General features: G+C 41.6%; 1 protein-coding gene across 3 annotated transcripts in view; it reads left to right on the forward strand.

Annotated features, from left to right (window-relative positions):
- C2H10orf90 (chromosome 2 C10orf90 homolog) overlaps positions 1–27,991 on the forward strand; it is a 251,954-nt gene that overhangs the window by 19,046 nt on the left and 204,917 nt on the right. For all 3 annotated transcript variants that reach the window (XM_043986524.1, XM_043986525.1, XM_043986527.1), the window contains exon 2: positions 23,949–24,021. In XM_043986524.1, coding sequence (XP_043842459.1) covers positions 23,949–24,021 — 73 coding nt within the window. The remainder of the gene's footprint in view (positions 1–23,948; positions 24,022–27,991) is intronic.

The following is a 27,991-nucleotide window of genomic DNA, read 5'->3' on the forward strand; positions in this document are numbered from 1 at the left end:
ACTCCCAGAAATATTTATAGTAAAATTTCAGACCACCCAAGTCAAGGAAAAAATATTGCAAGTAGCCACTAAGAAACAATTAAAATATCATGGAGCCACAATCAGCATCACATAAGATTTAGCACCTCCCATATTAAGGGAGTGGAAGGTTTGGGATATAATATTCCAGAAGGCAAAGGGGCTAAGACAATTAAGAATAGCCTAACCAACAAAACTGAGTATGATCCTTCAGGGGAAATATAGATATCTAATGAAACAGGGGACTTTTTTTCTGTTTAGAATTTTATTTGCCAAATTACATGTAAAAGCAAATTTTGACATCAATTTTTTAAAACGTTGTGTTCCAACTTCTCTTCCTCCCTCCCTTCCCACCCCAACTCCAAGAACTCAAGCAACTCAATATAAGTTATACATGAGTAGTCATGGAAAAGATCTCTACGTTAGCTAGGTTGTGAGAGAAAACAGACAAAAACAAGACCAGATTAAGGAGTTGTCAAAAAAAAAAAAAAGGTGTTTCAGTCTGTTTTCAGATACCATGAGTTCTTTCTCTGTAGGTGTATTGCAATTTTCGTAAATCCTTCAGAGTTATATTGGATCATTGCCTTGCCAAAAATAACCATGTGCTTCCCAGTAGATCATCTTACACTATTGCTGCTATTCTGTATACAGTACATTTCTCTCTGCCTCAGTTCATGTGGGTCTTTCCAAGTTTTTCTGATAGCATCCTGTTCATCATAACTTTTATATAGTACCTTAAACATGCCAAAGAATTTTCTTCACAATAGCCCAGTAGAGTAGGTACCATATGTTTTGCCATTGTAGTCAATCATCATAACTATTTCCCTCCACCCTATTCCCTTCCAATATTATTTACTCTATTTTCTATCTTATTTTGCCCTATTCCTCCTCAGAAGTGTTTTGCTACCGACTGCCCCCTCCCACCACTCTATCCTACCTTCATTCACCCTTCCCTCCTTATCCTCTTCCCCTCCTACTTTTCTATAGGGTTAAATAGATTACTCCTCCCAGTTGGGTGTGTATGTTATTCCCTCCTTGAGCCCACTCAGATGAGGTTAAGGTCTTTGAGCTAATTCTGTTTTCTTAAATTTTTCTTCCTCTCTCCCTCCTCAAATCTCCCTATGAAATCAATCAATTCAATATATATCATACATGTACTATTATGCAGAACATCTTCACCTTCCTTGAAAGTGTTTTGCTTTCTACAGCTACCTCCCCCAAAATTCCCTTCCCTCCTTCCCCTCTTCTCCCACCCCCACCCTTATCTCTTTCCCTACCCACTTTTCCACAGGGCAAAAATATATTACTATACCCATTTGAGTATGTATGTTATTCCCTCTTTGAGCCAATTCTGATGATAGTAAGGTTCACTCACTGCCTTATTCCTTCCCCCTCTTCCTCTTCCCACCATAAGCTTTTTTCTTGTTTCCTTCATGTGAGCTACCTCTCCCCAGTTCATATCTCCCCTTCCCCCTCCCCCAGTCTATTCATCCTACCCCTCCAGCATATCTTAAAGATGTCATCATGGGGGGCAGCTAGATGGCGCAGTGGATAGAGCACCAGCTCTGAAGTCAGGAGGACCTGAATTCAAATCTGGTCTCAGACACTTAACACTTACTAGCTGTGTGAACCTAGGCAAGTCACTTAACCCCAATTGCCTCACGAAAAAACAAAAAACAAAACAAAACAAAACAAAAAAGATGTCATCATGGGTTAGCTAGGTGGCACAGTGGACAAAGCACCAGCCCTGGACCCAGGAAGCCCAGAGCCCAAATATGGCCCCAGACATAAGACACCCCACCCTGTTTGCCCCACAAATGACGATGATACACAAAAAATAAATGCTTTACAGATATCATCCCTTCATATTCAGTTCAGTCCTGTGTCCTCTGTATATTCCTTACTGAGAAAGTTCTTATGAGTTGGAAGTATTGTCTTCTCATGTAAGAATGTAAACAGTTTAACCTTTTAATGTCCCTCATTATTTCTTTTTCCTGTCTACCTTTTTATGCTTCTCTAGGTTCTTGTATTTGAAAGTCAAATTTTCTATTCAGTTCACATTTTTTTTTCATCAGAAATGCCTGAAAGTCCTCTTTTTCATTGAAATCCATTTTTTACTCTGAAATATTATAATCAGTTTTGCTGGGTACATGATTCTTGGCTGAAGTCCCAGTTCCTTTGTCCTCTAAAATCATATTCCATGCCCTCCGGTCCTTTAATGTAGATGTTGCTAGATCTTGTTTTATCCTTATTGGATCTCTACAGTATTTAAATTCCTTTTTTCTAGCTGCTTGGAATATTTTCTCCTTGACCTGGGATCTCTGGAATTTAGCTATAATATCACTGGAGGTTTTCCTTTTAGGATCTCTTTCTGGAGGTGATCCGTGGATGCTTTCAATTTCTATTTTGCCTTCTGCTTCTAGAATATCCGGTTAATTTTCCCTTACAATCTCTTGGAAGATTATGTCTAGGCTCTTATGTTATGTTATGTTATTTATTTATTTTATTTTATTTTTGCAGGGCAATGAGGGTTAAGTGACTTGCCCAGGGTCACACAGCTAGTAAGTGTTAAGTGTCTGAGGCTGGATTTGAACTCAGGTCCTCCTGAATCCAGGGCTGGTGCTTTATCCACTATGCCACATAGCTACCCCCCTAGGCTCTTATTTTGGTTCTGGTTTTCAAGTGGTCCAATGATCTTCAAATTATCTCTCCTGGATTTATTTTCCAGGTCAGCTGTTTTTCCAAGGAGATATTTCACATTGCCCTCTATTTTTTCATTCAATTGGATTTGCTTTACTCTGTCTTGGTTTCTCATAAAGTCACTAGCTTCCATTTGTTTGATCCTAATTCTTAGGCAATTATTTTCTTCAGACAGCTTTTTTATCTCCTTTTCCATTTGACTTTTCAAGCTCTTGACTTTTTTCTCATGACTTATCCTCCATTGCTCTCATTTCCCTTTCCATTCTTTCCTCCCTCTCTCTCTAAATCTTCCTTCTATCTCTTCTACTTTCTCTTCAAAGTCCCTTTTGAGTACTTCCATGGCCAGAGACCAATTCATATTTTTCTTGGAAGCTTTGTATGTAGGTCCCCTGAGGTTGTTATCCTCTTCTGGGGGTGCACCTTGATCTTCCTTGTCACTGAAGAAACTTTCTATAGTTATCAACTTTCTTTGCTTGCTCATCTTGTGGTCTTTTACTTGACTTTTAACTCCCCACTGGGGCTACACTGTCCCAAGCTTCAGAGGGTGCCTTCAGAGGGTGTTTCGGTTTAAGAGAGGGTAGGTTTTTCTCTTACCTGGCCTATTTTCTGGTCTGAAGATAACCTCAAGCCAACTTACTAATTAATCAACCAGCAAAGCTTTCTGTGCTGTGGTTTTTAGTTTTGATGAAACTGTGCCCTCTCCCACCTGGGCCTCCTGTTGCCCAGGATTTCTTCCTGGTTCCCTGATGGGGTGGGACAGCCAAATTCCTCCCTAGGTCTCACTAACACACCACCCTGGCCAGCTGTTCAGCCTTCTCACCCAACAGCAAGCTCAGTTCCAGAAGACACTGGTGCTGTAGCTGATTCAGAGGCTTGGGGGTTAATTCCTCTAGTGTGGCATGCCTGGGGTCTCTGTTGGCACAATTGTGGGGTTGAACTGTACCAGCAGCCCAGAACAGCACCCTTTAACCTGTCTATGACTGGAAAATAATCTCAGCCCATATTTTTGTGGGTTTTTCTGCTCCAGGGGTTCTTTTGTTGCTATTTTGGGGGTAATTGCATCAGGAGCTCTTGCATTTAATGTCTTTCCTCCACCATCTTGGCTCCACCCTCCAAATTGAATAAGGGGACTTTCAAGCATTCTTGATGAAAAAAAAACAGAGCCACATAGAAAATTTGACATTCAAACAAAAAACTCAAGAGAAGCATAAGTAAGTAAATATGAAAGAGAAATCATAAGGGACTTAATATACTCACACTGTTTACATTTCTATATGACAAGAGGATACATTTTATTCCTAAGAATTTTGATTATTACATAAGTTAGAAGGCATCAATGTAGATGGAAGGCATGGTTGTGATCTGGTTATGTTGGAATGATCTCAAAAAAAGTGTGTGAAAAGAGGATTACACTGGGAGAAAGAAGAAGAGGTAGAATGGAAAATTTTCTTGCATAAAAGTGGTGTACAAGGAAGAGCTTTTATAGTGAAGGGGAAAGTGAAGGGAATGGCATGGAATCCTTGAACCTAACTCTCATTGGAATTGGTTCAAAGAGGGAATAAGGTATACAAAGTCTGTTTGTTATAGAAATCTGTCTTGCCCAGCAGTGAAAGGGGAAGACGATAAGGGATGGAGAGGGGTGTGTGTATGTATATGATAAAATGGAGGGTGGATTAAGGGATGCAGGGATCAGAATCAAAACAGTCTTTTGAGGAGGGACAGGATAAAGAGAAAGAGAGAAAAGAAGAAAGAGAAGGAAATAGGACGGAGGGAAATACATAGTAATCATAACTGTGAATGTAAATGGGATGACCTTATTTCTTAAAATGGAAATGGATAGTGGAATGGATTAGAAACCAGAACCCCAAAATATGTTATTTACAAGAGTCACACTTAAAACAGAAGGATGCATACACAGAGTTAAAATAAGGCACTGGAGCAGAATATAATATGCTTCAGCTACACTAAAAAAAAGGCAGGGGTAGCAATCATGATTTCAGACAAAGCAATAGCAAAAAAGGACCTAATTAAAAGGAATAATTAAGGAAATTATATTTTACTAAAATATAATTATATGAAATATAAAAATATATAGAATTAATATAAAAAATTTATAGCAAGCTTCTCTGATAAAGTCCTCATTTCTCAAGTATATAGAGTTAAATTTATAAAAATAAGAGCCATTCTGCAATTTATAAATTGTCAAAGGATATGAATAGGAAGTTTTCAGAAGAAGAAACCAAATCTATCTGTAGTCACATGAAAAAATGCTCTAAATAATTACTTATTAGATAAATACAAATTAAAAGAACTCTGAGATACCACTTTATACCTATCAGAAATGACAAATGTTGGTGAAGATGAGGGAAAAATAGGTATCCTAAAGAATCGTTGATGGAGTAGTAAACTGGTCCAACAATTCTGGAGAACAATTTGGAACTATGCCCAAAAGAGTATAAAACAGTATCTCCCAACAATACCATTACTAGTTCTGTACCTCAAAGAGAACAAATAAAAAAGAAAAGGACCTACATGTACAAAAATATTTATAGCAACTTTTTTGGTGGCAAAAATTTGGAAATTAAGGGGATGACTATTAATTGGGGAATGGCTGCACAAGTTGTGGCATCTGATTGTTTTGGAGCACTACTGTACTTTAAGAAATGATGGGGGGGGGCAGCTAGGTGGCGCAGTGGATAAAGCACCGGCCCTGGATTCAGGAGTACCTGAGTTCAAGTCTGGCCTCAGACACTTGACACTGACTAGCTGTGTGACCCTGGGCAAGTCACTTAACCCCCATTGCCCTGCAAAAAAAAAGAAAAAAAGAAAAAAAATGATGAGGGGTGTAGTTTCAGAAAAAACAACAACAACAACATTGTAAGACCTGTATGAACTGATGAGAGGTGAAGTGAAAAGTGGGAGATTATTATGCATAGTAACAGCAATATTGTAATGATGATCAACTGTTGGTTTTTGTTTGTTTTTGCGGGGCAATGAGGGTTAAGTGACTTGCCCAGGGTCACACAGCTAGTATGTGTCAAGTGTCTGAGGCCGGATTTGAACTCAGGTCGTACTGAATTCAGGGCCGGTGCTTTATCCACTGGGCCACCTAGCTGCCCCCAGTGATGATCAACTGTGAAAGACTTGGATACTCTGATCAATACAATGATCTAAGACAATTCCAAAGGATCCATGATCAAAAAAATGCTCTCCATCTTATAGAGAGAACTGATGGACTCCGAGCACAAAGCAAAATCGAATTTTCTTGCTTTCTTTATTTTTTGTTTTGTTTTTGTGATACAACCACTATGGAAATGTGTTTTACATGATTTCACATATAATTGATATCCATTATATTGTATCATCATATCGTATCATATCACATTATTTTGCCTTCTTGGTGGGGTAGGAGGGAGAAAAATTTTGGAACTCAAAATTTAAAAAGAAAAAAAGAGGCTAAAATAGATATACGATACTATTCAAAAAGAAAAAAAGAAGAGAGAATGAATCTGTATACTTGTTGACTTGGGGGAAAAAAGGAAGTCCTAGGATGGGAACCACAAATTTCTTCTACTATATTCTAACTAGTCAGTTTTTGAAGAGAGTCAATGTATTTCCTCTCCCAAAATGATTGCCCTGGGAGAACCCTGGGATTTAGGGATAATCCTGCCTGACCCAGGACTCGTTGACTGGACATCAGAATGGGTCAGAGTAGGATTTGTCATATGGGAAGACTAGAGCAACCTGCTGAGGTGGAGTTGGTGAGGCGTGCAAGTCCCATCAGAGATCACTGAGGGAGAAAGGGCATGAGATGAGGTGCCTGGGCAGAACAGCAGCAAATAATTGGTAGCAATTGAAGCAGGCAGATTGGCAGGTGGGCAGCAGAAGGTCTAGCAGCTAAGGGTCCCAGGTAGCCCCAAATCCCATCAACAGTAGTGAGGTGACTCGGCCTGTCAGGAAATTGGACCATGGTGCGGTCAAACGGCAGATGGGCGAGGGACTGACCACCATGTGAAAGGTGGCACAGTTCTTTCTCCTGCTCTCCTGGCCACGTATTGGCCCAGGGGCCAAGGGTTTGATTATTGCATCAACCTTTCTGAGGGGCCCCGACAGTGCTCATGAGGGTCCCGTATTTATGAGTGATGTGGTGGCCGATAGAAGAAGGCCAGATGGGGTTGAAGCCTCTGATGCGGCAGCAGAGATGAGGCATCTGCTGAGCCTTTGATGTCGTGCAGGCTTGGGGAGAGGTGCCTGGAGCTTGGGACACGCAGGCCCTAGGCAGGGCTGTTGGAGCCACTGCCCTGGGCTCTCCTCTGCTGTCTTTGTCAGCCTGGCTGTGGGTGTGTTTGTGTCTCCCTGAACGCTGACTCCCATTGCTACTGGGCTCCTTGAGGCCAAGAGGAGAGAGGGCTGCGTGTGGCTTCAGACTAAGAGAGGCAGCATGGCGGGTTGGATGGAGCACCAGGCCCCTGCTCCCATCCTGGTTCTGATGCTTGTACAGCCGCGTGCTCTTGGTAGCTCCCCATGAAGCTTCTTGAGCCTATGTCCTAATTCATAAAATCAGGGAAACTGAAGCTCTCAGTGCAGAAATGAGTGACCCTCTCTGGGCTTCAGTTGTCTCATGTCTTAAATGACAATGGTGAATCGGGTAATCTCCTCAACGTGCAATACAGGGGAAAGAACACTGGGTTTGAGGGTCTGCGTTCGGATCCCAGCTTGGACGCTCAAGAGCTGTATGACTTTGGGAAAGTCACGTAACATCTTTGGGCCTCACTTTCTTCATCTGTAAAATGAGAGGGTTGGATTGGACGATATTGAGTGATCCTTCCAGCCGGAAACTACAGTCCTTACAAAATGCTTCATCCCGACGGCAAACAGTGGCCTGAGCAGCCGGTGTCCTCCCAGGGTGGGCAGGACCAAGTGACGTAATATCTGTAGAGTGCTTAGAGTCTTTTCCTGGCCCACAGAGCTCCAGCTGGTCCCTGTGCAGAGCAGGCTTGCTGCCCAGGCCTCCCTGGCCTGGGCAAACTTTCACCTGCCTCCCCCAGAAATACAGCCCTCTATATTCACCATAAGGTTACCCTCCATCCTCACTGCCCCACAGGCGTTCCAAGAGTCTTGCCTTCCTCCACCCTCCCTAAATGCTACTGAAACAAGGGTCCAGGATGGCTTGCCTCTGCTGTTGCTTCCCCTTATTATAATATCACTGTCATATCCCTGCAATACTCAGTCCAAGGATTTTTGGGGGTGGTGATGATGGGGCTTTTCTGTCGTTAGTTCCACTGTGTGTTTGTGTTACTTGCTGGTCCCAAGGGTGTGGCCTTCTGAGATACAGCCTGCTCTCTGCTGAGGTCTAGAAAGTCTAGTTTATGTCCCCGACTCCAAAACCTCTCTCTCAGCAGCACCTGTAGGGCTTGTGGGGCCCTGGCTGACTCAGGTCTGAGGAGCTCAGTCGATTTGCATCCACCCAAAGTCAAGTGTTTTCTTTCACTTGTCAGTTAGTGAATCCAGTTAATTCAAACAAAGACGTGTAAAGAAATGGCATTCTAAGAGAAAGCACGAGGACATTTTATCCATAAACTTAGAGCACATTACCCCACAAATACCTACAGCACCAGGGGGAAGAAGGAGTAAGGAATATGTGGAGTGCTCACACACAAGGACCTTGTGTGGCTGGGGCAAGTGTGTGAAGCAGGATCTCACACACCTCTCAAATATCAGTCCTTTGGAGATTATCCATCCTATTGCTCTTGCTGCTCCCCTCCCCCAATCTCACTTGGTTTTATCGTTTGTTGGTCTCTACTGGCTGTGTCTCCTGGTCATATGAATTGTCTCTGCTGGTCTCATGGCTGCTGAGTCTTCACTATTACCAGCATCTGGGTGGTAGCTCTTTGGAGCGTCATTTGGCCCACCCAGTTCCTGTGTGTTAGGGTACAATAGCTTAAAAACATCTCTCTGCTAAGGGAAGATGACTAACTCCTCGGTTATAGCCAAGACCATGAGCCCCCCACATCCAAACAATGGCCAAAAGCTAAGCAAATGTATTTCTAGGTTGAGATTTAAGTCTGATTTTTGAATTTTTCTGGCCAAGAAGATCCATGTCCTTCTTCTAAGCCTCTAACTAACTTAAGGTTAGAAAATTATTTCAACTACTAGATTCCCCTGTGAGGACTCTGTGCCCTTAGACCTACTTCTAAGGACTTTGCCAAAAATACACCACAAAATCATACATGTGTGTCTGGGCCACCATGTTTCTTTTTCTGAGCACCCCAAATTCTTTGAGTATTGCCATGCAAATGTCTCTGAGAAAGCCCCCAAACCCCAGAGGGCAGGATCCCTGTTTTCCTCCTGCCAGGCAGCAATCCCATTTTATTATGTATATGATAACAGCAACAAGCCTCCTGGGATTTAAGCTTCCCTACACAGAGATAATATGCTTGCAAAAAAGAATAATAAGGATAGACAATTCTAAAGATAAATCTCAGCTAGCAAGGTTAAGCTATAAAACTATAGAAAGTGCCAGGCCTGAGCCTGCTCTTTCCCCATCACCTGTTTTCTCCCAGCTCTTGCCTCTGGTTTCCTTTGTAGGTTAACCCCTTGGATACTTGAACAGCATCAGAACCAGGTTTGACTGATGAAAGGAAGGCAGGGATGCTCAACTTTTCTGTGCTTTCTTTTTCTCTGCCAAGGAGAATGATGTTTCATCTGGAGGGCACAGAACCCCAATGGCTAATAAACAGTGGATACCTTGCATCAGTAAAGAGACAGTAAGAGAGCACCTGCTTGCCCTTGATGATTCTATTATATACATCCATGCATAGACATCTGTGTGTATCTTTCTCTGTCTCTGTCTTTGTCTCTCATTATTTGCAGGGAGATATATATATAATAGAATCCTATTATGTACATAATATATAATATGATATATAGTATAATACTATATATAATATATAATACATAATCATATTATATATATAATAGAATCTCTCTGTCTCTTTGTCTCTCCTTATTATTTGCAGGGTTTTTAATAGATAGATATATAGATATAGATATAGATATAGATATAGATATAGATATAGATATAGATATAGATATAGATATAGATATAGATATAGATATAGATATAGATATAGATATAGATATAGATATAGATATAGATATAGATATAAATAGAATCATGGTATGTCAGAGTCGGAAGGGACCCGAGTGTTCACCCAATCCAACCTAAACCTGAAAAAGAATTTTCTCCACAACACACTCAACAGATGAATGATCACCTCCAGTCTTTGCTTGCAGACTTCCCTGGAGGCCTTAACACACCTCCATTGTTCTTCCCCATCGCACCCATGCTCCTTTACATCTTCAGAGTTTTATTCTTGCGACCCTTGTGCCCTCCTGGGTCTACTTACAATGCAGAAGTCCTAGGTTACTTAAAAAGATCCTTACCTGAAAGAGTTAGGGAGTGAAAATATATATCTGACAAAAGAGACAGGAGCACAAGACAATGAGATTGTCTCACAGACGGATGCAGAAGTTTTACTCATTTTCCCCACTCCTTGCTTCTTTCGTAAGAATGAAAACACCCAAGTTAAAAACTCTAGATGACAGTATGTGGCTGAATTATTGGAACTCTCAGGGTTTTCTGAAGTCAGACTCACCACACGTACCTAAAGCAGCCCAGGAAGGAACAGATACAGAGCCAGAAACAAGCAAATAATTCTGGGGAAAAGGTTTTCCATGGTAAGTTGGGGAAGCTGAGTAGAAGTGAATTCTTAACAATCACCAGTTTCCATGTCAAGTAGGCCCTGAGAAATCCTCCCAACAGTAAGAACATGATAGAGGATGCTGAATGAAGCACTTACAGAACCAGGGAAATCTACCTCTTTTCCAGGCAAAGAAGCTCACTGTTTGAAATGATTTTGAAATGGACTCAGACTGAGTAGCTGACACGTCTATATCTGAGGGGATTATTTCTTAGTAATGTACAATCTGTAGATACTGCTGGGTTTAAAGGCTCCAGAGAAGGGGTAACACAAATTTCTTCTTCTAATATAAGCACCTGCAGACAGACTGGGAAATGAAGTAGCTCTCTGTTTCTTTGATTGTGTCTCTGTCTCTGCCTCTCTGTCTTTGTCTTGCCTCCCTCTTTCTGTCTCTCTGTCTCTGTCTCTGTCTTTCTCTCTATCTCTGTCTCTCTCTGTGTCTCTCTCTGTCTCTGTCTCCCCTCTCTCTCTGTCTCCCCTCTCTCTCTGTCTGTCTCTCCTCTCTCTCTCTCTTTCTGTCTGTCTCTGTCTCTGTCTCTCTTTCTCTGCTTTCCTGTCTCTGTCTTTCTCTTTCTAATGTGGTGGGAGAATTTTGGGTTCTTTCTTTCCTTAGCCATCCTTTATTTATTTGTTTGTTTGTTTGTTTATTTATTTATTTTTTGCGAGTCAATGAGGGTTAACTGACTTGCCCAGGGTCACACAGCTAGTAAGTGTCAAATGTCTGAGGCCAGATTTGAACTCAGGTCCTCCTGAATCCAGGGCTGGTGCAGCCATCCTTTATTAATGGCCTTCCAAATTTCTTGCAAGGAGTGGAGTGACTAAAATCCTGTGCTCTCATTCAGCTGTCTGTTTTCTCATCTCCCCATCCTTGCTCTATCAGAGGCCAGCCTTAAAAGGCAACTGCGAAGTCACAAACAAGGCAAAACATGAAGAAGGCCAAGCTGCAGGCGGCATCTTGATTCAGGGTTGAACAAGGGATATTATCTCCATAATAAAAGGCAATTGAGAATCCAAATGAAAAAGTCTCATGCTTTTCATGCTGATTTATTTTAGATTGGAAACAGTTAAAGCAGATGTAAACATGAAAAGATGAAGCATGACAGGGGCTTCACTACAGAGGGGGAAACTTGAGCTTTGTGTCATCCAAGGTGCAGGTTTGCATCAGCCAAGAAGTGCACTTGAGCCCCGCACAGACCCCACGCTAATTATTCTTGCAGGAGAGAGCACCCAAGAGTGACTACACGCATGAAATACCAGCATAGATCAGTCATTTCATCGAGATTTCCCATGGCAACAAGTCTGCTGGCCCCCCAAAAGAGCCATGATAATGGCTACGCTATCTGATATGAGGTGGATCATATCACCCAGACACTTTAGACAACTGCCCGCCTTCTGTTGTGAAGGAGGAGCCCCAGCGGAGATCAAGTGAGAAACACTAAGGTGTTTGGAAGAGAGGAGAGGCTGCTGCTCTCCCTCAGTAAAATACAAACTCCTGTGGAGAAAGGGACTATTTCATTCCAGTATTTCTCTCAACCGACTGACCAACAAGCATCGATTAATCTTTGGTGTATTCCCAGACCTGAGCCGAGGGCTAGAGAAAGGCAGAAACAGAGCCTGCCCTCAAGGAGATCAATCTAATGGGGAGGCAAAATCATAAATAATGAGAAATAGACAAGATCATAGGGAGTGCATGAAACATGATCTTCACAGGCTGGCCTTCTGTGCCACTGGCATCCCTAATACCAATACCACCTAGATGTGTGTGGTCTATGACTTCATCTGTGTAGACAAATGTCCAAGAAGAAATTCCCTCCAACAATGCAAATGTCTTAGAGAATTGTCTGAAGGCACTGACAGGTTAGGGGCAGCTAGGGGGCACCATAGTGCACAAAGCTCTGGCCCTGAAGTCAAGAAGACTCATTTTCATGAGTTAAAATCTAGCCTCAAGCACTGGGTGGCTGTGTGACCCTGGGCAAGTCCTTTAACCCTGTTTGCCTCAGTTTCCTCAACTGCAAAAATGAGGATAATAATTCCAGGGTTGTTGGGAGGATGAAATGAGATGATGTTTTTCATAGCATTTGGTATACAGAGGGGGCTTAATAATTGCTTATTGATAATATTGGTCCTAATAAAGAGAAATTTCTCTTTCTATGCCTAGAAATAAGGAAACAGTTCTCCCAATCCAATCATCTCTGGGGATGGTACAGTCTAATGCCTGCTTTATATTCTCCCAGCAGTTTACAAAGCTCCCTCTGGAGACAAGAGGAATGCCTTGAACACAATAAATCCTGGTCCAAGAAGGAGAAACAGGCACACACACACACACACACACACACACACACACACACACTCACACTCACACACACACACACACACTCACACACACACACTCACACACACACACACACACACACACACACACACACACACACACACACACACACACACAGGTTTTTCTTGATTGTTTTGAAGCTCATGTCTGGAAAATGCAAAAACAAACCCTACCCAAAGAAGCTCAGCATTGCTACCAGTTCATTATCTCACAGACTGGAGCTTGCTGGAGGCTGTGTCCCGAGGCTGCTCTGAGGAGCAAACTCTATAATGTGGGAACACTCAGCAAATAGGAGACATACGCTTTCTTATTCAATGGGCCCACCGAAGCCCTGATCTGATCTGGAGTAAATGTCGGCAGCTAGAACAGAGAACACAGAGAGAGCACAGGAAAGGGGAGCTCTGCCTCAGGCACGAGACATCTTCCGATGCCTGCTGGATACCTCCATCAGAATGGACTCCCAAGTCACAAAGCACCAAAGCAAACCTTCAGTCTCTTTCCTTCAAAACTGTCCTTGCTTCTGACTTGGCTATTTCTTCCAAAGGAACTTTCCTCCTCTCAGTGGTAGAAACATTAGTCATCCTTGATATTCCTTTCACTCATTATTCACATCCCAATATCAATTCCATTCAATACAACAACAAAAATGATCACATGCTATCTATATGCAATGCAAAAAAGCAACATCTTCTCCCCTCTGGGAGCTTACATTCCACTGGGGGAAATAATATGACGAAAGAACAATCCAAAATATACAGACCTAATGGAGGAGGTGGTTTCTGAGCTATGCTTTGAAGGAAGCTAAGAATTCTGTGAGGTAGAGGAAAGAAGGAAGAACTTTGGGACATATCCAAAGACATAGAGGTGGGAGATGGAATGCCATGGTTCATGTTTTTGGTGAACAGGTGAGTTTAGTTGGAATATGCAGTGCATGAATGGGGATCATATTAAATAATTCTGAGACAGGAACCAAAAAAGCTGTGTATTTTCTTCTAGAAACAAAGTATTTGAGAGTTGGAAGGGACCGACCCTTGTGTGAAAAGAATGCTCTCTGTAACATACACAAGAAAAGGTTATCTGGTCTTTGCTTGAAGACTCCTGGGGAGTGAGGGAGGGAGGAATTCACCACCTCCCAAGGTAGCCCATTATATTTTGGACAGATCCTTGTTATATGAGAAATGCTTGAAGGAACATGGAGAAGTGACGACTTGGGGAGAAATGATAGCTGTCCACACATTTAAAGGACTGTTATGTGGAGGAAAGGCAAGAAACAAACAGTTTTTCCTGATGTCAAGCCTAAAGATGACTCTTTAACTTCTATTCATTGCTTTTGGTTCTACTATTAGGGCCATACAAAAAAAAAAGTCTGATCCTTTTTCTGTGTGACAGGTCCTTGAAAACCTGAAGACAGCTATCATGGTCCCCATAAGCCTGGTCTTCCTCCAGCTGAACACATCCAGTTCCTTCAACCAATCCTCCTATGAGATAGACTCAAGGCCTTTCATCATCCTGGTCCTTCCTCTGTCCATCTCACCTATGTCCTTGTTCAACTGTGGTACCTAGAACTGGGTCCAGTACTCCAGATGAGGTTTGAACAAGGCAGAAGTTGTGCTTTTGCCCAACCCAAGGTAGCTTCCACTTTGTTGACTCATCTGTCATGCTGCTGACTCATTGAACGTGGAGGCCATGAAAACCCTTGGAGATTTTTCCAGAATAAGATCTATATAACTCTAACCTTAGCCCCCTCCCTCTGTTCCCTCCCATCTTGAATTTGCAAAGTTGTTTCTTGGGCACAAGTCTAAGACTTTACTTTTAACCCCATTGACTTTCATCTTATGAGCTTCAGCCCAAAGCTTTAGTCCAGTGGTGTCAAACTTAAATAGAAATGGATTATTATGGCTACTTTGACTTAAAAAGCCACAAATGAACATTATATATGTTGTGTTGTATTTTCATTTATTTTATGAAATGTTCCCCTATTACGTTTCCATCTGGTGGCCCCTCCTCAAGTTTGACACCCTTTCTTGATCCTACTGAGGTCATTTTGGTTCCTTACTATGATCTAGTGCATTAGTGTTTCTCCCAAATTTGATGAGGACCATCTTTGCATTTACTCAACTTACTCATGATGTTAAGGAACAAAGGGCTAAGTACAAATCCACGGGAGTACTCAACAGGAAACTTGCCAAATTGACACTGAACCATGAAGGATGACTTTTTGAGGCCAGCCACAAAAGTTCAGAATCTAGCTAATTGGATTATCTTCTAAGCAGACTTTTCATTTCTTCCATAGCAATGGTATGATATTCTTTATCAAATATTCTGATGAAATTAAGGTAACTTGTATTCACAACATCCCCCTAATCACCTGGTTCAGTAATCCTGTCAAAAAAAGAAATGAGGTTAGTTTGCCATGACCTATTTTTGATGATGCCAGGCTTGCTCTTTGTAATTGCTATTTCCCTTCCTAAATTAAATTTTAAATTCCCCTTCTAAGCCCTTTCTAGCACTTAGCATGGTGCTTGGCACATAGTAGGTGCTCAACAGTTATCAAATTGAATGTTCATCACACATTCTTTTTGATTACCTATCCTAGAATTTCCCCAGGAACAGACGTCAATTCACTGTCCTAATGTTTTTAAAACTCTTCCAATTTTTGAAAATCTATACATCTGGCCTTTTCTAATCCTATGGCACCTCTTCTGGTTTCCACAATCTTTCTGATGTCACTGACAGTGGCTCCACAGTTACATTGACCAGTTCTTTCATGACCCAAGGGTATAGTTTACCTGGATCAGATGAAGTTGAATTTATCCAGGGCAGCTAAGGGCCCTCTTACTAACTTTAGTGTCTTCCTTTTACTGTTTCCCATTTATCCTGTGTATAGTTTGTTTGTGTATATTGGTTGGCATGTTATCTCCCTCATTAGAATATAAGCTCCTTGAGGGCAGGTACTATCTTTTTTTCATCATACACATATTCATCTATTTATTTATTACAACAACAACAACAACAACAAAAAGTTGACTAGGATTCTACAGGGGATAATGGTCTTCTCACTGAAGATTTTCCTGCTGGATATATAGTAGAAGACATACCTGTTCAGGATAAGGTTGGCATATATGACCTCCTGAGTTCCTTCTAGCTCCAAGAGTCTTATCATTCTGGCCACAGTCATTTTGTGGCCCTGGGAAAATAAGTGCTGACTCCCAGTAGAGAAAGATGTCCATCTCATCACAAGGAAGTTAGTGATTAATTCAAATAGTTCAGACCCTAATTGTCAATAAACAGGATGTGTAGAATGTCTCCTCTTATAATCAAAAGTTCCTCGAAAAATATAAGCAGCCTGTGAGGGCCTTAGAATAGAAGGTCTGATAAAAAGTGAAAGGAAAATGCAATCTATTTTCTTTCTTTTTTTTCTTTTTAGATTATATATGTACAATCCCAAAGTACTCTTTTTTTAGTCTATGTTCAATCAATATCAGTTCTTTCTCTGGAGGTGGATAGTATACTTCATCATTAGCCCCTTGGGATTATCTTGGTTTATTGTATTGCTGAGAGTAGTTAAGTCATTCACAATTGCTCATAGAACAATACTGCTATCACTGTGCACAGGGGTCTTTTGGTTTTGCTCACTTCACTATACATCAGTTCATATGAGTCTTTCCAGGTTTTTCTGAAATCATCCTGCTTGTCATTTCTTATAGCACAATAATATTCCATTACAACCATATACTACAGCTTCTTCAGTCTTTCCCCAATTGATGGACATTCCTTTGATTTCCAATTCTTAGCCACCACAATGAGTTGCTATAAATATTCTTTGTACATTTTTTCTCCTTTTCTCTTTTTCACAATTACTATTGTTAACTGTTTCCCTCCATCCTATTCCCTTCCTCATGATATTCACTCTATTATTAATCTTCTTTCACCCTATCTCTCCTCAAAAGGGATTTGCTTCTGACTGCCCCCTCCTCCAATCTGCCCTCCCTTCTTTTGCCCCTCCCTCCTTATCCCCTTCCCCTCCTATTTTCCTGAAGGGTTAGACAGATTACTCCACCCAATTGAGTGTGTATGTTATTCCCTCCTTGAGCTAACTCTGATGAGCTTAAGGTCTTTGAGCCTATTCTGATTAATGTAAAGTTCATTTACTGCCCTGCTCCTCCCCCATATCTTCCCCCACTCCATAAACCCTTTCCTGTTTCATTCATGTGGAATTTCATCCCATGCTACCTCTGCCCTTCCCCCTCCTCCAGTGCATTCCCCTCACCCCTAAATTTTACCTTAAAGATGTCATTATTGGGCAGTTAGGTCACACAGTGGACAAAGCACCTACCCTGGATCCAGGAGGACCTGAGCCCAAATCCGGTCTCAGACACAAGACACTCACCCACTGGACAACCCTAGGCATGTCACCCAACTCCAACCACCCCACAAAAAAAGATAAACAAAAAATAAATACTTTGCTGATATCATCCCTTCATAATCAATTCCCACCTGTGCCTTCTGTCTAAGCCTATTTCCATCATCTGCCCTAATATTGAGAAAGTTCCCATGAGTTAGATGTATCATCTTCTCATGTAGGAATATAAACAGTTTAAACTTTTAATATCCCTTATGATTTCTTTTTCTTGTTTACCTTTTTATGGTTCTCTAGTCTTGTATTTGAAAATCAGATTTTCTATTCAGCTCAGGTTTTTTCATCAAGAATACCTGAAAGTCTTCTCTTTCATTGAATTTCCATTTTTCCCCCTGAAAGATTATACACAGTTTTGTTGGGTAGGTGATTCTTGGTTGTAATCCCAGTTCCTTTGCCCTCCAGAATATCATATTCTAAGCCTTCTGATCCTTTAATGTAGAAGCTGCTAGATCTTGTGCTATCCTGACTGTGGCTCCACAGTACTTGAATTCTTTCTTTTTTGGCAGATTGAAATATTTTCTCCTTGAACTGGGAGCTCTGGGATTTGGCTATAATATTCCTGGGAGTTTTCCTTTTGGGATCTCTTTCAGGAGGTGATTGGTGGATTCTTTCAATTTCTATTTTACCTTCTACTTCTAAACTATCAGGGAAATTTCCCCTGACAATTTCCTGGAAGATGATGTCTAAGTTCTTTCCTTGATCATGGTTTTCAGGTATTCCAATAATTTTCAAATTGTCTCTCCTGGATCTATTTTCCAGGTCAGCTGTTTTTCCAAGGAGATATTTCACAATGCCCTCTATTTTTTTATTAATTTAGATTTGTTTTATTGTGTCTTGATTTCTCATAAAGTCATTAGCTTCTATTTGCTCAATCCCAATTTTTAAGCAATGATTTTCTTCAGAGAGCTTTTGTACCTCCTTTTCCATTGGGCCAATTTGTCTTTTCAAGCTGTTGACTTTTTTTTCATGACCCTCCTGCATCACTCTTATTTCTCTTTCCACTTTTTCCTCTACCTCTCTTTATCTTCAAAGCCCTTTTTGAGTGCCTTTATGACTTGAGATCAATTCATATTGTTCTTAGAAGCTTTGGATGTAGGAGCCCTGATGTTGCTATCCTCTTGTGAGCATGCACCTTGATTTTCCTTGTCACTAAAGAAACTTTCTATGGTCTTCACCTTTCTCTGTCAGCTCATCTTGCCTGTCTTTTACTTGACTTTCAGCTCCTTAAAGTGGGACAGTTTCCAGGTTGCACTCTTCCAAGCTTCAGGGGGTCCCAGGTGGTATGATTTAAGGAGAGGCAGGTTCTTCACTCTCCTAGCCTGCTCCATGGTCCGTAGATAACACCAGGCCAACTTGCTAATTAACCAGGCAGCAAAACTTTGTGTGCTGTGGTTGTCAGCTCTGATGAGCCTGTGCCCCTCCCCAACCTGGGCCACTGCTACTCAAACCTACTTCCTGGTTCCCCCAAAGGGGTAAAAAACTGAAGTTCAGCCTCAAGACCAGCAGAGACCCCAGTAATCTCCCCACACACACACACACCGACCATTCAGCCCTCTTTAAGACCGTGAGCTTAGTTCCAGATGACACTGGTGTTGCAGCTGATTAAAAGGCTGTGGGGGTCTCTTTCGTTGGCTTGTCCTGCCTAGGCCTGGATCTGTGTCAGCATGACTATAGGGTTGGGCTCCACTTCTGCTCTGGCACAGCAGCCCTCTCCTGCCGACATTCTAAGCCATCTTTGGTTGGAAAATGATCTCAGGACATTCTTTCGTGGGTTTTGCTGCTCCAGGAATTATCCTATGACATAATATTAAGTTTTTTTGGAGTGATTGTGTGATAAGTTCTGAGATCTTATTGCTTTTCTTCTGACCACAATCTATACTGTCCTAAGAGGAGAGTGCTCACCACCTGGACAACCTTCTGAGCCTAGAGTGCAAACCAAGAATGGCCACAGTTACTATCTTTTGCCTCTTCTTGTATCCTCAGTGGGGCCTCTAGGTGGCACCACAATGCATTGAGTGCTAAGCCTGGAGCCAGGAAGACTCATCTTCCTGGGTTTAAATCCTGCCTCAGACACTTACTAGCTATGTGAGCAAGTCACTCCACCCTGCTTGCTTCAGTTTCCTCATCTGTCAAATGAGCTGGAGAAGGAAATGGCAAACCACTCTAGCATCTTTGCCAAGAAAACCCCAAATGGGTCACAGAGAGTCAGACACAACTGAAAATGACAGAACAACAAAAACAAGTAGCTTCAGTATATAGCATACTGTCAGGCACACAGTGGATACTTAATAAATGCTTGTTGATTAATTGATTCTTACTTATCTTTGGCATAGATTTCTTCTGTCATTTCCAGAACAAGGCACTCTTCTCTTTGATAGAAGAAATAGGAACAAAAGACACATCGAGTGTCTCTATCTAATATTTGATTTCAGTGATCATGGTCCCTTCTAGCCCAAGAATGATTTCCAGTCCTTATTTTATCCTCCCCTTTCCCCTCAATATAGAAAAAAGAAATCCTTTCTGTTGTCCATGGCTTGCCTTCTCAGCCTCCACTCATCCCAAGCTTTAATTCACACCATTTAATGCCACCATTTTGAAAGGACTCTCTTTCATCCTTTAGTACTAGGCCTTGATTGTATCTTCTATACACTTATTTTAAAAGTCTGGTTTGTTTGGTGAGTTTCCTGTGCATCCACACCCATCTCTTTGGCTGACTCCCATTTTTCTTCCTCTTTGGATTTTCAGAATTTCATTCTTGAGCCTCTCCCATCTGTCTTGGACTGATAGGCAACATTCTATGTATAGGCTTAAGTGCTACCAGTGAGATCAGACAGTACGGATGGAAGATGCGCAAGATGGAAATTCCGATCACACAAATACATGAAATTCTATGACTCCCTTGAACTTTTCATGATTTGCTTTCCCCAAGTCCTGACCATCTCTTATCAAAAACTCTGGAAAGGCTTGGAGTCCTTGCAGGCCTGACTATTTCCTAAGGAACCTAGAACCAGAAAATCTTACATTATAGGTCAAGAACTAGAAGGCACTTCCAAAGTTATCTCTCCTATCCTCATCATTGCATAGACGAGAACATGATGGCCCAAAGTGATGCTAGCAGAGTCAGGATCTGAACTCAGGTGCCCACTCCAATGCTGGCGTTCTTTCCCCTAACCCAAGCTGCTTTAAAACCCATTAAAGTCTCAAAAGCAGCTTGCTTTTAATTCAGTAAACATTTACTAAGCACCTACGGTGTACAAAACACTGTGGTAGGTTCTGGTGATTCCAAACTGAAATAAGACATACTATATGACCTCACAACACTTGCAAATACAGTAAAGAGATGAGGTTCATGTGTGGACAGACATATGGTCATTCATTGGGTGATCAAGCTGGGACCTCAACCCACATAGTCCACAAAAAGTGATCCAGTAGAGACAGCCCCGAACTAGGAATCAGGAGACCTGGATCTGAGACCCCTGTTTGCCATTAGCTTGCTGTGATCTTGGACATATTTTTCTCTGGACCTTAGTGTCCTGTTCTTGAAAATAAGGAGGCTGGACCTGATGACCTTGAGGTCTCCTCTAGAGCCAATGATTCTTCTATGATTCTTCTTTCTCCCCTCCCCCTCAAAAATAAGTCAATAAACTCTTAATTCAGGCCACTTGATTGATTTGCCTCCCTCCAAAGATTCATACGTAGAAGTCCTATGGCAAACAATAGTAATTGACTAGCCCCAGGGACTGACTAGATTTCAAAAAAGCCTTTTGAATGATCCAGACTTTGGGGATTCTCTAGACTATAGCTTTGGACAAGTAAAAATGAACTTTGGTGGTATCTGAGGGCCCCAGCCCCAGCCATCAGTCTGAGGAAGATGGTACCAAGACTGAGCAATAATGGTAACAAAAGATCAAGAATATGAATCCTTGTTAGGGGTCACACACTGGGATTCACTAGTGCCCTCCCAGTAAGAGTCAGAGTGTGAGGATCTCATTGCTTCCTCCATGTTGATTACTCCTGGGAAATGGCTCCAAATGGAGGAGTCTAGGATACATGCAGAGCCCTAATAAATACAAATGAATTCTGTGCTTCAGACATCCCTGGATTAGCTCATGAGATTTGCCAGAGACATATATTAGCACATCCACACACATCCACAGACACACATACACAGTAAGTTTAAAATAAATAGCCAAAAAGAAAACAGCCCATAAAATAGGAAACTTAGAATTTCTCAAGCAAAAGAAATTCCTTGCCTGGAACATCTTTGAGGTATATTTTGGCTTGCTATTTATGTGATAGTAACACTCTGTCTTCTGCCAAACTCCTTTAAAAATGAGATACTAATTCCAATCTCAGGTCCAAAGTGCTCCATTTCAATTTTATTTCTCTGCTGAAAAAAAGCACATCCACTGCTGCAATTTCCTTTGAAGAAACTCTGCTAAAGCTGTTTAAATGTTGTTTGTCAAGTATGGTTTAAATGCATATCTTGTCAAAGACATACTGGCAATATGAGTTGACGTATCAAGGTGTGCTGCTATAGGGGAAAGAACCCTCGATTCTGAATCAGATAACTTAGGTTTGAATCTGATGCTGCAGCTTCAGGGCTTCTCCTGCCTAGACCCAATACTTCCTCTGTAATATGAGGGGGTTGGGTACATGGCCATTGAGGTCCCTTCCAGCTCCAAGTCTCTGACCCTGTGATTTGTAGAGTGACTTTACAGGCACAATCTCCCTTGATCATTGCAACAGTCCTACAGGGGAAGAACTCTAGGACATCATAATAGCACTATTTTAGGGGCAAGGTAACTGAAGCTCAGGAAAGTTACAGAACCAACTAGAAAGTGTCAGATGGAGGATTCATAACCAGGTCTCTCCTGACTCCAAAAGACTCCAGGTGATAGAGTTTGGAACCAGGAGTGAGCTGTATTTGGGTTCAAATTCTGCCTCAGATACTTAACTAACTTTGTGATTCTGGGCAAGTCATAAAATCTTTTTCTGCCTCAGTTCCCTGATCTGGAAAATGGGAATAATAATAACACCTACCTCATAGGGTTGCTGTAAAGATAAAAAAGTGATCAAAAATATAAAGCACTTTGTAAACCTTAAGACTCTATGTAACTGTAACCCATCAGCTATGACCATTCTACCAATAATATTGATCATGTCTAGGACAAGGGTGTAATGAAAGACTTGGTGGCTGCTGGTGCTGGTGCTGGTGCTGGTGCAGTAAAAGGGTGAGAGGGACAGCTCTGTTGGTCCACTTATTTCAGCTTTCTTATCCTTTCATCACTTCTGGTGACACTTATGACATGCTGGGGACAAAGGGAAGGATTTGCAGCTATCCCCCCTTGGGGAGCTGCTGACACCCCCCCTGCACTCCTGACTGACCATTCAGCTAATTTCAATTCAACAAACAAGTTTTACTCAGCACCTACTTTGTCCAGGGACCCATGAGGGGAAGTAGGGATATGAAGCCAAGAAATGCCAGTCTCTGTGCTGCAGGGGTGGTGGTGGCAGCTAGGTACCAGAGGGATATTCCATGGACCCAGATAAACACAGTGTGAGACAGGCAAATAAAAGTTACAAGGTGCTCTAAGGACCTGACTGGCCATCAGGCTAATCGAGTCACCTCTCTGGCCTCTGGCTTCTTTCTCTGACCAATGAGGCATTGGTCAGCTTGATTGAGAAGTTTCAGCTTTGACATTCTGAGAGTGTGTAATTGCTTCAATGTGTGTAGGCAGGGGAAAGTAGGAATGTCGTAGATACTTTACAGCATCATTTAAGAGTGCAAAAGAAGTGAGGAAGCCACTCTATGCAGTGACTTATGTTCAAATGGAAGTATTTTCAGTTGACTTCAATTCAATAATCACTCTTTAGGTGTTACATGTGTCACTATGTGTGCATGTCCCCTTCTCTCTCCGTAGGGCAGAATGTTAGCCCCTTGACAAGGGCTGGGGCAGATTTGGGTTTTCTCCATGCCTTCCTGGTCCTGGCTAGTACCTTCCCCTCTGCCCAATATATGCATTATCTATGTTCTTAATTATTTACATATTGTCCCTCCCATTTGAATATGAGCTCACTGAGTGCAGGGACTGTATGTTTGCCTTCCTTTGTGTCTCCAGACCTTGGGACACTGCCTGGCACATAATAGGCACTTAATAAATGCTTGGCTGATTGATTTCCAAGCATCACATAGAATTGTTCTTTTGCTGAATATTTTCCAAGAAGAAAAGCCAATGGAGAAGCCAACGTGGGGGCAAAGTCATAGAGCTGTCCACCACCCCCTAATAGTGTGGCACCTTTTAGAAAAATGGAGCCAACACCCTGAAGTCAGACTACTTTACATTCATTGATCAATGGATTCTTTTAAAAAACCACTGTTCATTTGAGGGCAGAATATTGTGGGCAGGAATGGGGAGTAGAAAATGACAAAATGTTATTTTTTTCTCCCTACAAAATGTCCCTCACAGAAGTTTTCACAATGTTAATGGATTAGGGACCTTGACCTGGTGTTTACATCCAGTTAGTTCTCCATGATATCCTATTTTAATTTATGGGTTATAATAACAGGCAAAAAGGGAAGTCCATGAAGTTCCATAGCCAGCAACTCCTTGAACGAACACAGCACTCTCCCCAAGTCTCTGGCATAGATGACCAAAGACTGTACATGTTGTAAACAAACATCAGATTGGTGGACATGTTGTTTGTTTTACAGATCCACAGTCGACTGTTCTCATCACCTAAAGAGCACTCAGCATGGGAAAGAAACACACGACTCACATACACAGGTAAAGACAAATTTGGTTACAAGGAGTTTGCTTTACTGGCCTTGATTCCCTATGTTCTCAATTATTCTTGACAAGTTATGTGTTTGGGTCTGGGTGCCCCAGTTAAGAAATGGGGTCAATTGACTGGGGAACACTCAGAGCAAGACAACCAGGATGGTGAGATGACCACACATGGTGGTGTGTGCAGATGAGTTGAAGGAACTGAAGATGATAAACCTGGAGAAAAGAAAGGGTTTTTTGGAGGGGGCATGGGGAGGTGGGCAATTATTTGAAATGTTTTCCTGTGAATATTGAGCCTTGTTCTACATGAACCCCACTGGGTAGAACAAGGAATAATGGAATAGGAAATGCAGACTTAGATTTAAAGTAAGGAAATATTTCCCTAATCCCAAATGTACCTTGTCCCAGAGTGGATGGGGCTGCCCATGGAAAGCAGTGTGTTCTCTTTCACTGGGATCTTCAAATGGAGGCTGTGAGATGAGTGAGTGAATGAAAAAATAAGTTATTAAGTGCTTTCTGTATACAAAGAACTATGCTCCGCACTGGGGATACAGACAGACAAGCAAGAGACTCCTTGCCCCCAAGAAGCTTGCATTCTTTTGCATGGGATGGGAGGGGGGGTAGCAGGGTAAAGTACAAAGAGAAGGGTTTGGCTGCAGGGAGTGTGATACCTGTTTGTGCTGATATTGTTGTGGAAAGGCAGAGGAGGGCTTAGATTGGCCCTACATGGCCTCACAGGACAGACATAAGTGGGAGGGGGCAAAAATTGCAAAGAGTTCATTTAAGCTTGAGGACAGGAGAAACTTCCGAAGAATTGGAGCTGCCTAGTGGCAGAATGGGTGTCTCTCTAGGTAGAGTACCAGCTCTGAGGATCTACAGTTCCACAGTTGCTCTCTCCATCCAGTGGGGTTCAACTCAGAATGAGTAATGGGACCAATACAGAGGCTTTTTAGTTTCTACTAGATGCAATTTAAATAGACACACCATCTCTGTGTACATAAATCTCCTTTTTTTAGTCAACTGCAATTCAAAGCAATGAGGCTGTAGCAACAGGAGGTGAGACTGTTTAAGTCCATGATTTATATTAAATATGTTTGCATAAATTGTTTGAAAATTGAGTTTTATTTCCTTAATGAGATCAATGGTTGTGTGGAAGCCAAATTGTTATGTATTTACTCAAATAATGCTATTAAGCTAATAGAATTTTTCAGTCCAGAGACTTCAGCAAAAATAAACACACAAAAGGACACACAAATGTAGGAAAAAGGGACTTACAAAACCCCAAACCCTCATTTTCAATTTCCCTTCTTGGATGTGACAAGACAGACCCATCGCACATTCATTTCTGTTTCATGGGTCATAGCCCCTTCAATGATCCCAGGATGTTCAGTGCCTCTGGGACTCATCTTTTGGTCCCAGTCTTCCCTTGGGAAGAGGATAGCTGGGAACTAGGAAGCATAATTATTTCCAAGTAATAAAAGGAGCAAAAATGACCCAAAAGGGCATGGAGAGAGGGAGGGGACAAGAAGTAACATGGAAGACAATTGTAAGGTCCCAGACAATTGGAAAAGGCAGTGAGCTGGTCACAGCTGGGTAGATGAGAATTTGAATGGTACCCAAGAAATATGGAATGTGGTGTAGTCAGTAGACGACTGATGTTGCAGCTAAGAAGACCTGGGTTCAAGACCTGCCACTGGCACTTAGGAATGGTATGACCCTGGGTAAGTCACTTAACTCATCTGAACCTCAGCTTTATTGATGGAAAGATCAGGATAATAATAGCTCCCATCTCAGAGGGTTGTTGTGAACACATGTTAGATGTCTGATGGGAGCTTTGCAAACCTTAAAGCATCATAGAAATGTTCCTACTGTTACTAGCAAGACAAACAAAGGAAGGCGTCCAGCACAGCGGAGCCATCTTCTGCAAAGGATTGACATTATGAAAGGCACAGACAAGAATCCTTCATGGAATGAGGCGAAGAATTTTTATAGATGACAGATTATTTAGCTGATTCAAAGAACACAAGAGAAAATGAGGACTTTCAATTGAACGTTTCAGGTCATTCTAACTTCATTTCAAAGATGGAGACCTGAGAGATTAGGTGACTTTTCAGAGGTCCTAGATAATCAGTGGTTAGAGGCAGAATTTGAATCCCATGTGAAGGCAGGATTAAACCAGAATTTGGGGTTCCCTCAACTATACAATGCTGCTTTCCTATTTAAAAAATATTTCTCTGGAAGTCACCCACTGGAGAATTGGCTTCCAGTTTCCTCTCTTTCTGGAAGCAACATTCATGGGTAGAGACTATGAAAACAGCACAAAAATCACCTGCAGTTGGTTGGTAGCCAGTTGAGTCACCCTAATGGACTTACGATGCCAGGGCAGACCCTGGCATTTTATGCCCTGGCATCAGATTTCCTGCTCTATCTGTACAACCCTAAATTTGGTCAGGGTAAAGAATCAAGTCTTCCTTTGGGCTTGATTTAACGGAAAATGAATATCAATAAGCTGGACGATCAGCATTAAACATTGTCAGGTCTGGGTCAGTTAGATCCAGACCTAGGCAGGAAGCCACACAGTGGAAACCTCCTTGAAAAATGTGAATGAATTTGGAATTCAACACCCCAGGACTGTAAGGCAGCCAGAAAGACTGCCACAGGCAGCAGCTCTCACAGGGATTAGGCCTTAGTGTCTTCTCTGCCATTTTCTTGTAATCTCTAAAACAGGTCAAAACAACCAGATCAGAACCAAACTTTTAAATGATGGTGGTGAAAGTATAATAGATTAATTGGTGGCCATGAATCTTTAGGGATGAAGGAGAATGTTCTGCCCCAGAAAATGCTATCCACAAGAGAACTATTGATTCATCCTTAGCAAGTGAACTTCAAAGTTCAGTCCCCCCTGTCTCTTCACTCCCCCAACTTTGTCATGCACTTGTCAGATTCTCCCTTGGTAACTATGAAGAAACTGAACACAAAAAGATTGTATTTCATGTATAATGTCTACTTGCTCTCTTGCTTTTATTTTAAGGCAAAGTATCATTGATTTGTAAATTTATATTATTTTATTCTGAACTTAAATGCAACAAAAAAGGACATTTGCTTGCATTGTATTGTGTTTTTATTTATTTTGTTAAACATTTTCCAATTACATTTCTATGTCTTTTGGTGGGGGGGGCGGCAATGAGGGTTAAGTGACTTGCCCAGGTTTACACAGCTAGTAAGTGTCAAGTGTCTGAGGCCGAATTTGAACTCAGGTCCTTCTGAATCCAGGGCCGATGCTCTATCCACTGTGCCACCTAGCCTCCCCCAATTACATTTCAATCTGGTTTGAGCCACATTTGGGAATGTGGGAGTCATGAGTTTAAAACCTGTACTCTAGAACAAAGCTTCTTAAATTGTGGGTTGTGACCCCATATGAGGTTGTGCAACTGAATGCGGGGATTGCAAAATAACTGGCAATAGTAAAAGGTTATGTATACCTAAAAAGAGAACATTTCTAAAAGCACAACAAAACACAAAAGAAGATTCTTTATCATTACTCTCCATTTATTTTTTAAACTACATCACAAAAAATTACGCACATCACTTTCAAAACTGTCATACTTGTCCTTGCTTCCTTCTGAACTTTCTTCTGTTCTCTTATGTGACTTTAAAAAAAAAAAATACTTTAGTGGTAACTTTTTTTTCTTTTGGCCTCATTATTGCAAACTTCTTTCTCCCTGAAATTACCTGAATGAAAGGGAAAAACCATACCCTTGTAACAAATAAGCATAGTCAGGCAAAACAGATCCCTACATTGATTATGACCCAAAATGTATGGGTCTTTCTGTACCTTTCAGGCATCACCTCTCTTTCAGGAGGTGAGTAACAAGCTCCATCATTTGTCCTCTGGAGACATAGTCAGTTATTGCACTGAGTTCTTAAATCTTTCAAAGTTGTTTTTCTTCATAATTTTATTATCCTTGTA

This window comes from Dromiciops gliroides, chromosome 2, assembly GCF_019393635.1.
Source record: "Dromiciops gliroides isolate mDroGli1 chromosome 2, mDroGli1.pri, whole genome shotgun sequence".
NCBI classification, from domain to species: Eukaryota; Metazoa; Chordata; class Mammalia; order Microbiotheria; family Microbiotheriidae; genus Dromiciops; species Dromiciops gliroides.